This window comes from Caloenas nicobarica, chromosome 4 (genome assembly GCF_036013445.1).
Source record: "Caloenas nicobarica isolate bCalNic1 chromosome 4, bCalNic1.hap1, whole genome shotgun sequence".
Classification (NCBI taxonomy): Eukaryota; Metazoa; Chordata; class Aves; order Columbiformes; family Columbidae; genus Caloenas; species Caloenas nicobarica.
In genome coordinates this window covers 16,967,788-16,983,186 of record NC_088248.1, presented here as the reverse complement: position 1 = coordinate 16,983,186, position 15,399 = coordinate 16,967,788, and the positions used below count along the sequence as shown (strand labels likewise).

Sequence of the window (15,399 nt, the reverse complement as noted above, 5' to 3'; positions counted from 1 at the left end):
ATGATGTTAACCTCTTTGTAGAAGACTATCTACTGAAGAACTGGACTTTATGAAAAAGAATTATCATCATTCTTTCTTGCTAAGTAATTGGTATGCTGCCTGGGATAAAACTGACTTCATCTGCATGAGAACATGAATAAAGACTCAAACATCTTCGATATTCAACTCTTCCAGATCTCAACTTCAGAACTTCAAAGCCCTATCTGGACCATTGAGATGTGAACACTATTAAGCACACAGTCCAAGAAAAAAAAAAAAAAAAGGCAAAAAAAAAAAAGCCAAAACCAAGAAAGGAAAAAGAAACCACCCTCAGCTTGAGTCAAAGCACTTTTCTAAGCCATTTTCATGTTCACTCTCACTTTATCCGAGATAGACTCTTAGCCCAAGTTATCTTAGCTGTCACTTTGCATTGCCTCAGAAGGAATACTGGTTTTGTCTGTCCCTTTATCACTGAAATTCTTCCCTTGACTTCTCAAATTGTACTCCTTCTGAACACTGAAATATCATAGCTCTTCTGCAATAATGCATACTAACCCTTCTGGGGTTTACCTAACCGGTATGGAAAAGGTGTGAGGTAACGTTTCAGCCTGTGCCTTTGTATTAGACCCTTGTCAATTCCCTTCATAAAGTCCACTAGTGGAACCCTAATTTTAGATCTCAGCTGGTCACCAGTGCATACTGTCCAGTACTGCACAAAAGAGATTATCAAAAGAGCTGACGCATTTTGCAGTATATACATTACAGTACATTTACGTAGCTTCACATCTTGGATATTCCTTCCTGAAGTGCATCTGAGAGATCGTGCCAATTCAGTGAAAAAGGTTTAACAAAGGTAATATTGTCAAGAACCCTGCATGTTCAGCTTGAGAAAGCTGAGTAGCTAGTGAACAACCATACGAAATAAGTTGATGGCATGAGTCCAAATCTTACAGGACAGGTGTCTAATCATACAATTTAGACATACACACATGCAGGGTATTAATTGGCACCCAAGTCGGCAATTTCACAATGGAGGCCAAGAATTTAATCAACCATGTGAAATAAACTAACCTCACACTTAGAAATTATTCCTACAGAACATGATTGAAGTACAGTGTGTTGTTAATAATAGGCAGTAGTGTTGTATTAGTTGCATTTGTTCTACAACAAGTAGCAGCTTCTGTCTCAACAATTTTCAGACAAAGAAGAGCACAAGTAATTAGAACACGTGCTTGGTGTTTGAGAAATCCTTCCTATGTTTGCCAAAAACTTCTTGTGCTTCTTCAGCTTTGGAAAACCATTTTCCAAAAAGCTTGGATTCCTATCCCAATTAGTGAAATGACTACTCAATGTACAAAAATTAGGCTCTTGAACACTTGAGTACCCCACTACTTGCCATTCCCTGATACATGTAGGTGACAGTACTTTTGTAGTTCATGGATATTAAGGTAGATAAGAATGTAAATAATTACAAGGCATTCAGGTGGTACTTTAATGAGAACAATATGAATCCCTTACATACCAGCACATTTGAAACCAGGATTAAATCACTATCAGGAAAATATATTTTGTTAAAAGGTGAACTAGAATCTTATTTCAAAAGATAAGAAAACATTTTGGGGTTGTTCAGCCTGGAGAAGAGAAGGCTCTGGGAAGACCTTATTGCTGAAAGTCCCTTTCAGTACTTAAAGGGAGCTTGTAAGAAAGATAGGGACAAACTTTATAGCAGGGCCTGTAGTGATATGACAAGGAATAATGGTTTTAAACTAAAAGAAGGGGCATTCAGACTAGGAAGGCTAAGGAAGAAATTTTTTATTATGAGAGTGGTGAAACACTGGAACAAGTTGCGCAGAGAGGTGGTAGATGCCCCATCCCTGGAAACATTCAAGGTCAGGCTGGACAGGGTTCTGAGCAACCTGATCTGGTTGAAGATGTCCCTGATCATTGCAGGGGGGTTGGACTAGATGACCTTTAAAGGTCACTTACAACTCAAACTATTCTGTCATTGTATGATACACAGAACAGCTTAGTTCAAAATTTTCAGTAAATAATTGTGCAGTGTAAGTCTATGACACAGCGATAGATTTTAATCCTGCAAGTTTTCCTTCCCAAATAATAACTGACCATGGATTTTGACAGTCAGCTTGGCTAGCAGTAGACTGCTATAGAATATCTACTTGTGTGCCACATGGCTGTTCACTGGTGACAGTAACAGAAGTCTTGTGCAGAACAGTAAAAATGTGTTTCGCAAGCAGAACATACTCCTAATTAAAACTGGTAGGGAGTTTTACTTTTCAGTGTGAATTATCTAGTAAATATTTTTGGATGCAAATACAATGCTTTTGAAAACAAATATGATGCTGCATAGTATCAGGTAACATCTTGAAAAAAACAGTCCAAACTTCTGCCATGTTATCAACCAGTGTGTTTTCCTTCAACAATTTAAAAAGAGTTGATTATAGAGCACCAGAATGACTAGAAAACAGAGAAGGCATTCCTCCAGATATTTCCTCCAGCCATTCAAGATCAAACAGAATTTATGCTCTTTTTTTTCCATTAAATTCATCACCAAAAGCTAATAGGAAGAGTGAAGTTTTTATATCAATATATCTTGTCTTCACTGAGGTCAAAGGGCATGTTCTTTGCATCATGACAGCAGGATCCAGCCCAAAACTTACAGAAAAACTATTATCTTATGTTTGTAGAAAAACACAGCAGTTTATAAAGAGATTTAGAATTAGCTATTTATAAATAGGTATTTAAATATCTATTTGGAACTAGCATTTTAAAAATTGTGCATGAAAATTATTCTCAAATCACGGCACCAATATATTAAATTGGAAGTTCTGTGAATTTTAGGTTTCACTTCTAACAGTCAGTTCTGAGTGGACCAAACCTGTCAGCTTTCATTGCTTCATATGTAATCACCATTGAAAACACAGAAGTTCATAAAACATGTCAGGTTCTTAAATTATTTGAAATCATTTTGAAAGTATAGAATAGATTTTTTCCCCTAGTTTCATAAAATGGAGATGATGAAAATGAAGAATTTAGCCAGCTAAGAACTAATGCCAAGTTTGACGGTAGTTCCAGTGTTCATATCTGAAATAGACTACTTTTAAAATGCAGAGAAAGAATAAAGAGCAGAGGCACAACAATAACAGCACGGAATGCATCTAAAAGAAAATAGCTTTCAGTTGATGTGCAACTATATGATTATATTCCCACCATCAGTCAAAACCAGCCCCTTCTGCAGATGTTTATTCTTTTCTCTCCTGTTTGGTTATTATGGTTCATTATGTTGAGGAACTAAGCTGATTGAAATGTTCATTGAGATGACTGCTGCAGTAAAATGTGTAAAAGAAAAAAAAATAGAACACAAGGAGGGCAGGAGGAGAGGGAGCTTTTTATAACTCAGTAGCACTGATCGCTGCACCAGAAACAGTGTGAAAGAGAGGGTGGGGGGAGGCAAAATACATGGCTTTTTAAAACAACAATAAATCATACGCCATATATAGGCCAAAAATGAAAGAGGCTCTGTGTTCAGATGCAAACTTCTGGCAAGACCTGGTTTGTTGTCAGGTTCCCAGACACAAAATAGACACTGTGTTCACTTAGCATGAAGCCCTGCAAGAAGCAGGGAACTCCGGAGACTCTTGGCTCTTCTCAAGTCTCATTAGGTCTGCATATTAATGACTTGCAGCAATATAAAGGGGCCCTGTAGCAGCCTCTTCTTCCCCTGATGCCTGGGTTTCCCATCGTTATGGGGACAGTGACTATAATGGCAAGAAAAAGAGGACCTTAACAGAGCACGTGGGTGAGGCAGCACTGCCGTGACAGTACTGAGACCCTTGCTCTGGTGTCTTTTAAGAGGGGGGGTCTGGGGAAAAAAAATGGATGACTGAAGGGACTCTGGCAGTATTTTGTATGACACACTTGTAGCAAATCCTTATTCATGATAGAGCACAGAGGAAACAAGGGGAAAGAAATCACTGTTTGAATTAAGACATACCAGACCTTTTAGAGACTGTGGTAGGGAAGAAAGCACAAGCATTTGTGGCTAAAATGCAACACAATGGTGAGAATTAATTATAATGCATAGACTCTAAACAAATGTCCATCCCTTTCAGAAAAAAACTGACAGTGTGAGAGCAAAACCAGCAAATTCTGTGCATAGGAATAACACTGCAATGTATGTATTTTCTAGGTGATTCAAATCATAGTCTTTTAAAGCATTTATTTCCTTTGTCAGCACTGAAATAAATGTACTTAAGAATACTTCAGCCTTATTAACATGGAGCTCACTTATAGTATTATGGTCGCTTAATTTGAATTCAAAAACAACTCTCAAAAAATGCTAAGGTATTACACATTCAGAGCACCCAATGTGTCTCCACTGATCACCAGTGAAAATCCTCACAGTCTGGCTGTCATTCAACCACTGGGTTCATTCTTTCCCTTGGGAACTCCCCCTGCACTTCACACTGCCATGCCAGCTGAAGTGCTTACTAAACAAAAATGCCTAATGCTTTGAAATTCTGCAAATCTGCTGTTGAAAAAAATGCACTATAAAAATGTACCAAGAACTTTGTTTTAATGTGCAGGAAGTTCTTGTACAGCAAATGATGCAGACTAACATACCAAACCCCACCCCAGATCAAAAGAATAAAATAAATTCTGCCCCGAGAATGAAAACGGTTCAAAATTGTCTCCTTGCCCAGGTTACTGTAGTGGCAAGCTGACCTAAACCCAGCCTCCCATACAATATGCTCACATGATTTATGTCACTCTTGTATTACATTCCTGCAAGCAACTGCTCTTTCTAGTCTCCCTGCTTAAAGATCTACTACTTCCATTCTCTTATCGGACTTACCAGAGGATTGACCTCGATTAGTGGCATCATGATCACTGTCTCCTTGCTCACTGTCTCCATGACCACTGTCCTTAGAGCTTACTATGTCTGCTTCCTGGAATGCAGAACTAGACACAGAAACATCTTTACATTAGAATAAACAAGAAAAAGGAACTCATAAAACATTCTTCTGCCATCACATGGCCAAATACGGTGCTGCATTCACCCACTCCTGCCTGCTGCACTGCTTCTGCAGAGGTGCTCTGTCCACCATGAACAGAACTGGCATTTTCAGACCTCGGTAGTCTAGCTGAAATGGGCAGTAGGCATTATCACTCTGCCTGTTTGTCATGTAATTGGTGCAAATTATTTGGTAGCATTTACTTAAGATGGATAGCTAAATTTTAATTGAGAGAGACCAATGCTGTCTGGAAGACCTTACAGAAGCATTCATAAGTATTTAAAGCACGTTTCAGACTAATGCAAGATTTGTTCTCTTCTTGGTTGGTTTTGAAACCCATTCGGAAAAAAGCATAGTTCAAACTCATTCAGTCAAGAGTGTTTTATTTAGTGTATCTATACACATTCAATTTCCCGTTGCTTTACTACTATTTTACATTTGCATTAAACACATTTCAACATCCCATTCAGATTTGCTAAAGCATGCATTATGAAATAAAGGCTAACTTGTACCTGTTTACCCGTCGGGGTCTGTCAACTAGGTAACTGAGCTCAGCACGCTGATGTTTTGTCTAGGAAAGAGAAGATATTGGAAATATTTTAAATCTTAATGAGAAATTATACACAAGCAGCTCACCGTATTCACTATAACTGTTAATGTTTAGCTGCAAGTAGGCCTACATAGTCTGTTTCTAGGATATAAGGGAAAAAACCCAGCTCTTATTTGCACATATGGGAAGGCATGAGGGATTTTTTCCCAAGTTCTTTGGGATGAGATTCTGACACATTTTCTCACAGTGCATGCTGTCAAGCATCACAAGGACTCCCACAAAAATCAACAGAACTATTTCTAGAATTGCGCACTACTTAGTTTGAGAGAAAACTTATTGTAATCTAGTTTTCAGCCTGGTTTTGATTTCAGTGTATAAAAATAGGAGTAGACAGTACAGTTATTGCACCCTAAGGAAGAAAATACATCGAGAGACCTTCGAGTCCTTACAAAAGGCAACAGAAGACAGTTTTATAGACATTTTGAGGGAAGTTCAACCTCACAAGCCAATATTAGACATTTTAGTGCAAAACTTAATGCTTTAGGAAATATCATTCAAACCACTTCAGCCAGACTGGACAGCATTCAGGTTTCAGTATTCATGCCAAGAGGGAACAAACGCCTTGTTTTCATTAGTGCACAAGCAGAGAGGTACAGAGTGCATGTATGAGCTAACCCAGCAGAAAATTACTAACAGGGGAGCACTATGGCATGGTATATGCTTTGATAGAAATTCTCTACACATAAGATAATATGGGCATCATATCTAACAGGAGAGGATTTTAAGTCTCTGCATATAATTTCATGGAAACTCCCGATACTTTCCTTTGTGAACTCAGCTTTGGGTTATAAAGAGCTGTTCAGATAAAGAAAAGTCAATTGATAAACCCTAATTCACAAATTAATTAAAGTTCCTGCTAGCTGCAGAGATTTTCGCAGTCCCGGAGTGGGGTTCACCCAAAGCTTTACTTGCACATGCAAAAATTTCAGGAGGAAAAAACCGTGGTTTTAAAATGTTGCTTCAGAAAACCCTGTGATCCCACTTCACATCATTTCACTACTGTTGGCTGCAGCGACTCTGCGAAAAGCAGTAACACACACAAACCCGCTTTCCCGCAAACCCCAGGCGAGTCGCCTGCAGCGAAAGACTCGCGAGTCTCTCTGCGCCCCGATGCTCCCGGGCGGGCCCAGCTTCGTTCAGAGCCACGGCGGGGGCGGTGGGGCTGGGGGATGGGAGAAGTGGGGGGGAGGGGGAAGAAGCCCTTGGCTGCAACAGTTTCTGAGCCGCTCCTGGGCGGCCGCCCGGGTGAGAGGGAGCCAGCGGTTCGGCGAGGCGGGGGGCGGGCTGCCCACACTCACCTCTGCCTCCCCTGCCGCTGAAGCGTCCCAAATATCGGAGGCCAACGAGGACTGAGGCGGCGGACAAATGAATTAAAGGGGAAAGAGGGAGGAAGGGAGGCGAAGTGCCTTCCCCTCCGGGAGAAGAGGGGAGGGAGCTTCGGGAGACTACGGGAAAACGAAGTGGGGCTTAGGGAGAGCCCGCGGTGCAGCGGCAGGGCACGGCCGGCCCGCAACGGCCGCCCAACGGTCCCTAACGGCCCCTAAAGGCACGGCGCGCGGGGCGGGGCGGGGCAGGGGGGCCAGGCGCGCGGGCCTTACCTCGCTGGACAAAATGCTGCCGTTGGAGATGATGTCTGGCTGCTGGTCGGCGTAGCCGGTCACGATGGCCCCGCAGGGGTTGTGCTCCGCGTCGGTGCTGCGGGAAGGGCTGCAGGGCTTGAGGAACATCAGGTCGGTCTTGGCGGACTCGGGGGTGAGGCAGACCTGGTAGCAGTAGTTCTGGTTGTGGTGGTGGGAGCCGAAGCTGCCCGACTCCTCCACCGGCACCTGGGCCGGGTTGCTGGGCACGTTGGAGCTCTGCACCAGCATGATGTCCGACTTGCTGAGCTTCTTCTTGCGGGCCCGCGCCTGGCGGCTGCAGCAGGGGCAACAGCAGCAGCAGCCCAGGCAGCAGTCGCTGGCCAGGCAGGTGTAGATGTTGAGCTTCTTCTCCTTCTGGCAGCGCACGGCCAGCACGATCATGGCCAGCAGGAAGATGAAGGAGACGGAGCCCAGAGCGATGATGAGGATGAGAGTGAGGTCGAGGGAGGTGTCCCCCCCGGAGCGGCTGGGGCGATGTTCACCGGAGCCGCTGCCACCGCCGCCCCCCGCGCCCGCCCCCGCGCCCAGGCCACCGCCGCCGCCGGGCCGCTCGGCCGCGCCGTCCACCAGCACCACCTGGATGGCGGCGGTTGAGGAGAGCGGCGGCTGCCCGTGGTCCCGCACCTCGATGACCAGCTCGTAGGGGCGCTGGGGGTCGCGCTTGGCCGGCACCCTGCGCGCCGTCCGCAGCTCCCCTGTGCGCCAGTCCATGCGGAAGAGGCTGGCCTCGTTGCCCCGCACGATGCTGTAGGTGAGGCGGGCGTTCTCCCCGTCGTCGGCGTCCACCGCCGCCACCCGGCTCACCAGGTAGCCCGGCTCGGCGCCGCGGGGCAGCGCCTCCCGCGCCGGGGTGCCGTTGCGGCCGGGCAGGGGGCTGACGATGGCGGGGGCGTTGTCGTTCTGGTCCACCACGATGATGTTGACGGTGGCATTGCTGGCCAGCGGCTGCGGCTCCTCGCCGGCGTCGCGGGCCTCCACCTGGAAGCTGAACTCTTTGAGCTGCTCATAGTCGAAGGAGCGGAGGGCGTAGAGGAAGCCGTTCTCGGAGTTGATGGAGACGTAGGTGAAGACGGACATGCCCTGGATCTGGCTCTCCAGGATGGAGTAGGCGAGCTGGGCGTTGGCGCCCTGGTCCCGGTCGGTGGCGCTGACGGCGTAGATGTAGGCTCCGGGCACGTTGTTCTCGCTCACGTAGACCTGGTAGACGGGCTGGCTGAAGCGCGGCGCGTTGTCGTTCACGTCGCTCACCCGCACCTGGATGGACTTGCTGGTGCTCAGCGGCGGCTCGCCGCGGTCCCGGGCCACCACGGTGAGGGTGTAGGCGTCGCCGCCTGCCTGCTCGCGGTCCAGCGGCCCCTCGGTGACGATGGTGTAGTAGTTCTTGAAGGAGCTCTTGAGGCGGAAAGGCACGTCACCCTGCAGCAGCTCGCACTGCACCTGCCCGTTCTCCTCTGAGTCACGGTCCGAGACGCTGAAGAGGGCGACCACGGTACCCGGCGCCGCCGCCTCGCTCACCGCCTCCTTGACGGTGGAGAAGCTGATCTCGGGCGCGTTGTCGTTGGCGTCCAGTACCCGCACCAGCACCTTGCAGTGCGCTGGCACGGCGTTGGGTCCCAGGTCCTTGGCTTGCACGTACACTTGGTACACGCTACTTTCCTCGTAGTCCAGCTCGCCGCTCACCTCCAGCCGCCCAGTGCGCGGCGCGATGCCGAAGAGCTCCCGGGCGCGGGCCGAGATGTGGCTGCTGAAGGAGTAGATCACCTCGCCGTTTTGGCCCTCATCGGGGTCGGTGGCGTTGAGCTGCAGCACCAGGGTTCCCGGCGGCGAGTTCTCCGGCAGGGACACAGTGTAGACGGGCTGCTCGAAGGCGGGGACGTTGTCATTGGAGTCCAGCACCCTGATGGTGAGCAGGGCGGTACCGGTGCGCTGCTGGGGCTGCCCGCCGTCCACTGCGGTCAGCACGTAGCGGTGCACCGCTTGCTGCTCCCGGTCCAGGGGCTTGTCCAGCACCAGCTCGGCGAAGCGGTTGCCGTCCCCCTGCGTCTGCACGTCGAGAGAGAAGTAGCTGTTGGGGGTGATCTCGTAGGTGCGCAGCGAGTTGGTGCCCACGTCGGGGTCGAACGCGCTCTCCAGGGGGAAGCGGGTGCCCGGCGTGGCGCTCTCCGAGATCTCCACGGTGAGGTCGGGCTCCGGGAAGGAGGGCGGATTGTCGTTGATGTCCAGCACCTCGATCTCCACTCGGAACAGCTCGAGGGGGTTCTCTAGGAAGACCTCCAGGTGCAGCAGGCAGGAGGGGCTCTGCTTGCAGATCTGCTCCCGGTCGATCTTCTCATTCACGTAGAGCACCCCGGTCTCCAGGTTGAGTTCCAGGTAAGGGCTGCGGGAGTTGGGCGCCGTCTGGAAGCGGCGAGCCGAAAGTTTTGTAATGTCCAAGCCCAGGTCCTCGGCGATATTCCCCACGAACGTGCCATGCTCCTGCTCTTCTTGCACCGTGTAATGGAGCTGGCAAAGGGCCCCCTCCACCATCCAGAGCAAGGCAAAGAGGAATAGCACAATCATCTCCAAATGGGGAAGTAGATTCCCCCCCCCCGCCAACACCACCTCTTCCTCCTCTTCCAAAAGCCTCTACCACTACCACCTCCTCCGAAAATACACAGTACAGTGTGTGTGCCTCTGCGTGTCTGTCTCTGTGTGTGTGTATGTCTCTGTGTGTGCGCGCGTGTGTGTGTCCGCCCCTGCGAGCGTGTGGAGAGAGAGGGATCGGGGGAGGGGGAAGGAAAGAGAAGGAGGTTGATTTACGGGGGTGCTAGATATTATTTCTTCTGATTCATGGTAGGATTTTTTTCTCCCCCATCTCCTTCCTTTTTTTTTTTTTTACGAGTATTATTGTTTCACACGCTGACCAAATGAAGAAGACAGGCGTCCCCACTTCATCTGTGATCTTCGAAATAAATGGCCAACTAATAATAGCTATTAGCTGGATGCATCTAGAGATACACAGTAGCCCGCTTTTATTTATTCCGAGAGTCTTGGCACTGCACCGCGGCAGCAGCAGTGGCGGCGGAGGCAGCAGCAGCAGCAAATCCCAGGGAGGAAATTTTTATATTTCAAGACTGTCCTCGGTTTGTCTTCCTGGTGGGAGCTGGAGGGGTAGATGCCGCTGGAGGAGCCGGTGGACATGCCCTCTTTAGATGCAAGAAAACGGCAGAAAACCGCGAAATTAAAAAAAAATATATAAACCGCAGAAAGATTTCATATCAAAAAAGGCAGCGAACAGCTTTGCTACCCAAAACTTTCATTCCTTGATTTTTCTGGGATTTCCTCTTTTTATTTAAAGGTTTTAGATTTTTGTCTCTTCTAGTGATAGTCTTTGATTTTCTTCTGTTATTGCTATTATTATGTTCATCATCATCATCACTGCTTTTTATGGATGTGCTGATCGGTTTTTTTCCTCTCTTGCTGCTTTTGCATCTAGCCCCTCTTTTTCTCTCTCTGTGTCTGTCTCTGCTTGCTGCTGCTGCTGCTGCTGCTGCTGCTGCCGCCGCCGCCGCCGCCGCTCGCCTCCCGTCCCAGCTCCGGTCCTGGCTCCGGCTCCTCTGATCTCTGCCGGCAGTTTCTGAGCCGGCAGCGCTCGGCTTTTCTGTTTTTGCGCAGCGCTCAGCTCCTGCCAACCAATCAGCTGGCAGCAACACCCCCGGGGGCGGCACTCTATTGGCCGTGGCGTACGTCAACTAGGCTGCATCATAGATGGGAGAACGCGCAGGCAGGCAGAGGGAGCTTGGGTCGCACAGCGCAGGCAAAGCCAGGCAGCTCCCGAGGCGCTGCTGGGGAATGCCTGCCTGCTTCGCTGCCTAACTCTCTGCTTGCTTGCCTCCCTGCCTGCTGCCCTGCTTGCCTGCCTCCCTCCCTGCCTCCCTTCCTCCCTGCCTGCCTCCGAGAGTGGTTATTCCCCCGCCGCAGTCGCTGGGTAGGGAAACCACCTCTTACCAGCGCGCACACGGGTAATCATAAACAAGCGTCTCCTTGGAGAGGGAGTTTCCACCAGCTACTAACTTTCCTATCCTAGACCGGGAGCAGTTGCATTTTTAGAAAAAGTATAAACAAGGGAAACTTGAGATTATTCTCCCCACCCTCCCTCATGGGCTACCTTAGCTAATTAGTTTGTTTGACAGTGGAGAAAATGTAACTTTCCATCATACGTCTGTACAGTGTTTCCAGCTCCAGCCAATTTAAAGTATCATAAGCCTGCACCAATTTTTCCCAATTTACACTTTTGAATTTCCACTAATGTAACAGGAGACTTCGGGTACAAGGGAAAGCGGTCAAATATTCCGTCACTAGCTACTTCGGGTGGCGGAAGGGGGCAGGGAAGTGCATCACTGGGTGGGGGGGAGGGAGGGGAACGATTAGGCAGGAAGAGTCGGCAGAGGCTCACAGCCACTGATTTGTTTATTTTCAAGTGAAATACTCCAATACTGAGTGTCGGTGCTCGCTGCAACTTCCAAGCTCGCGCACTTCAGTAAGCGAGACCGAGTATCCGTATGTCTCACACAGCAGCAGGACATTTTCCTTCCGCTTTTCCCTCAGCGAGAAGACAGCCCTGTGCTAAATAAAGTCGGTTCTACCAATAGTGTCTATAGCACGTCAAGTGCTCCACTAACATGTTTTTGATGAATGCATTTCTGTGAAACGAGCGGTAAATTTCGAGACAGGTGTTCGCAGATGTAACCCGTAGTAATGTTAGTGTCCCATGCCGTTGGCTTTTTACAACTGGAGATACATGTCCGTAACTTTAGAAAGTGAATAAGGTAAAAGCAAAAAGGATTAAATACTCGTAACTCTTGCTTTTTTTTTTTTCTCCTCCCCAAAACGTCATTTTATTGTTTCTAGAGAACATCACAAAGCAGGTAGGTGGGAGCAGCTTCTGCTTTGAAGACCAGCGACTCGTGACCCCATCTTTAATCAGCTGATAAGTGGTGGCTCCTTCCATACATTTCAATAAACTACATGCTCGGATGCATTTCCTGTTGAAGAAACACAGGACTTCACATTCCGAAACTTGTACGTGTACCAAAACCATATTCGCCTTCGTGCGCGCTCGTACCCGCCTGGCAGTGTCGCTGCTCACCGCCGCCTGCCCTCGCCCTCCCCGGGGAGCGGATCCCGGGACTGCCGGCCGCGGTGACCTGAAGCGGGGGCATAGCCAAGCTCACGCCGCCGCGACCAAACCGATCTCGGCGTCACGCCGGGGTCCGGTGCCGGGACGGCAGCTTGTGAAAGGGCCCCCCCGCGGGGGACCCGTGCGAAGCAAGTTACGGCGCACCCGCTTGCGGCCAACGCTGCCAGATCGATGAGCGGCACCAGCCCCCCCGCCCCGCCCCTCCCGAGCTCCCGCGGGGCACAGCCGTGGTGCCTCGTGCTGCGCTTCGGGCCGCCGGCGGCGACGCCTCAGGGCGTCGGATTCGGCGTCCAGCGTGGCGGCGGTGGCCTCTCCGCGCCCGGCGCTGCCCTCTCCGCGCCCGGCGCTGCCAGCCCCCGCGCAGGCGGCAGCGTGCCCGGGAGGCCCCGGCCACCGGCGGCCCCGCTCGCCCCCCCCGCCAGCGGCCGCCCGGCCGCAATCGCGGGCGGCGAGCGCCTCCTAGCGGCGGCAGCGGCGCACTGCGCTCGGGCGGCGGCACCGCCTCCGGTCCGCGGGGACCGGGGCTTTCGTACCCGCTATCGCAGCCCCTGCGCTCCCGCCTCCCGGCCCTGAGCCCACTAATCCTGCCTCCATTCACCCGCACACTCCCTTCCGCCCCCGCGGGACGAGTGCGCGCCCGTGCGCGCTTCCCGCGGGCGCGGGGGTCTGCGCCGGCCGCAGCTCTCTCGTTGCCACGGTCACGTCCGCAAGCGACTGTGCGGCTGCGGCGACGGCGGCTTTAAAGTCCGGTCTAGCGGCACACGGTGCTGCCTCGCCGCGGGAGGGGGAGAGGCAGAAAAGCAACAACCGTGCGATTGTGCGGGGGAAGCCACCGGTATTGCCCGCCGGCGCGGAAGGCAGGGAAATGCCACCCCAAATAACATCTTTTCCTTCTCAGCCCCCCCGCCCACCCTTCAGCGCTTATAGCAGAGCTAAGTAGAGTCGGCGGGTCGATTTCGGTGGGTGTTTTCCAATAAAATGGATTTCATCAGAAAAACCCTTGCTGCTGCTTTCTGTTGGATGCGGATGGGAGCTCGCTGTGTTGCCTTTGCATGCAGAAGCGCAACCATTTGTTCATCTTTCTGTGCGCTGCCACCAACTTAAAACACAGATAACAGAGTTCGCGTCTTTCTTGCAATCCGGTGCAAGGGCCCGGGGTGTTAACCTGCCTTTAGAAAAACGGCCCGTTCCTGTGATTTAACGTGACCCCAGGCGGCCCGTCTCTAAACCTTCCCCACCGCAGGAGCCCCGGGAATGGCTGTTTCTCTTGCCTTCGAGAAACACGGGCAGCCCGGGCGCGACAGGCGAAACCCGTGGGACCTCGGAAGCGGAGGGACGTCTGCCCGGGGCCGTGACCGAAACCGTCCCCGGCGGCCGGAGGTAAGGGGAGTAGGCGGGGATCCGGGCTGCCGGCGCGGCACATCTCCGCCTCACCGCGAAGGCGGTGTCGGGGCGCTCCCCACGCGCGCTCGAGGCGCGACACCCACGCGACGCTTTTGTAACACGGGGCAATAACCACGCGGGAATATATGTGTATATTCATACACATGTATAAGCTCAGGGAGAGCTGCCTCCCCCCTTCCCTCCGGCCGGCCGGGCGCTGGCTGCGGGCGCAGCTCCGGGACGGCCCGATCCCCACTCGCCCCCCCCCGGCGCGTTTCACAGCGCACCCGGGTGTCTGTTTTGTGTAAAGCGGCCACAAGCAGCGCTTGGCTCCTCCGCAGGCTCCGCCGACACCCGCCGTGCCGGCGGTGTGTTAAACCCTGAGCAGTGAATTAAAAGCGCCGATGATCTGAGGCAGCCCTCTAATGCAGAATGACAAATTGCACTTAGGCAATACATGAACGAGAAAATGATTTATGGATTTTCACGACGGTCTGAGCAAATGAAGGTGACATGAATTATACATCCTAATGTGCAGTATATCATTTTCTAATAACACTGGTTTAGTTCTAATGCCGTATGCTGCTGCTCTCTTCGATAGGGGGTATTGATTAAATAAAAAGTCCGAGGGCTGTCTTCAAACTGGACGCATATCTTCTGCGGGCACCAGCTGAGGTTTATGTACTTACCTCTTGCTAAAGCAGAGGGCTATCATTGCACCCCTGACACCGTGGCTTTTAGTTTTTCCATCTGTCATCATTTAATTTGGCAGTTACTTCGCCAAATGAAGACTAATCTTTCATATCGCTGCATTTCGCTCCATGCTGTGATTTAGAGATGTAAATACATGACATCAGGTTTGTAAATCCACCATGCTGACGGAGATAGCACCTGGGTAAGTCAAACCTTTCCTCCTTGCCAAAATCCTCACGTGCCTCTTTGGCACCCCAAGTACAGAGAGGCATTTTCTAGCAAGGAGAACATATGATAAATAGTACTCCTGCTCAACCAGAACTACCCTAGCATCTCCATCTAACTAATCTCACAGATTTTCTTAAAGATTAAGAACTTTGTATTTAACTGACACATGCTGGGAGAATAAATTAATACACAAAACTGAGTGTGTGTGCAAAAGGGGAGGAAGAGCTCTCAAACGGGGGAGATTCTTAGCCCTAGATTCAGCCTGCATTAGTGCCCCAAGGCCAGGGCTTCCCCTCCCACGACCAAGTTCCTTTGGTCATCATCACAGAGTAGCAATGCAGTCATAGTGACATAATCTATGAATATTCTATATTTTTTCGATGGTTCCCAAACTAAAATATCACTTGACATTAAGAAGGACAAGCAAGACCTGCCCTTTCGTGAAACTGTGTAGAACAGAGCTGGGGAAGATGGAGCTAGAGGATTAATGCATTCATTTGGGGACACCTTAAATCAATGGTTACTGGGGAAGAGCTGAGGAAATGCTTCATTTCTCATTACACAAGTGACATATTTCCATTGTTCTGACACAAAAGGAGTTACACAAGTAAGAAAATGCCTAAATGCTGTGTTTTGGATTGAACAATCACTTTC

The 15,399-nt window shown here is 50.1% G+C and overlaps 1 protein-coding gene across 3 annotated transcripts in view; it reads right to left on the bottom strand.

Annotated features, from left to right (window-relative positions):
- The window catches only part of PCDH10 (protocadherin 10), a 32,473-nt gene extending 22,635 nt beyond the window's left edge, over positions 1-9,838 (bottom strand). For all 3 annotated transcript variants that reach the window (XM_065633634.1, XM_065633631.1, XM_065633632.1), the window contains exons 1-3: positions 7,221-9,838; positions 5,525-5,583; positions 4,853-4,959 (exon numbers count right to left, since the gene is read on the bottom strand). In XM_065633634.1, the coding sequence (XP_065489706.1) occupies positions 4,853-4,959; positions 5,525-5,583; positions 7,221-9,821 (2,767 nt within the window). In that variant the 5' untranslated portion in view covers positions 9,822-9,838. The remainder of the gene's footprint in view (positions 1-4,852; positions 4,960-5,524; positions 5,584-7,220) is intronic.
- Between the last annotated feature and the right edge of the window lie 5,561 nt (positions 9,839-15,399).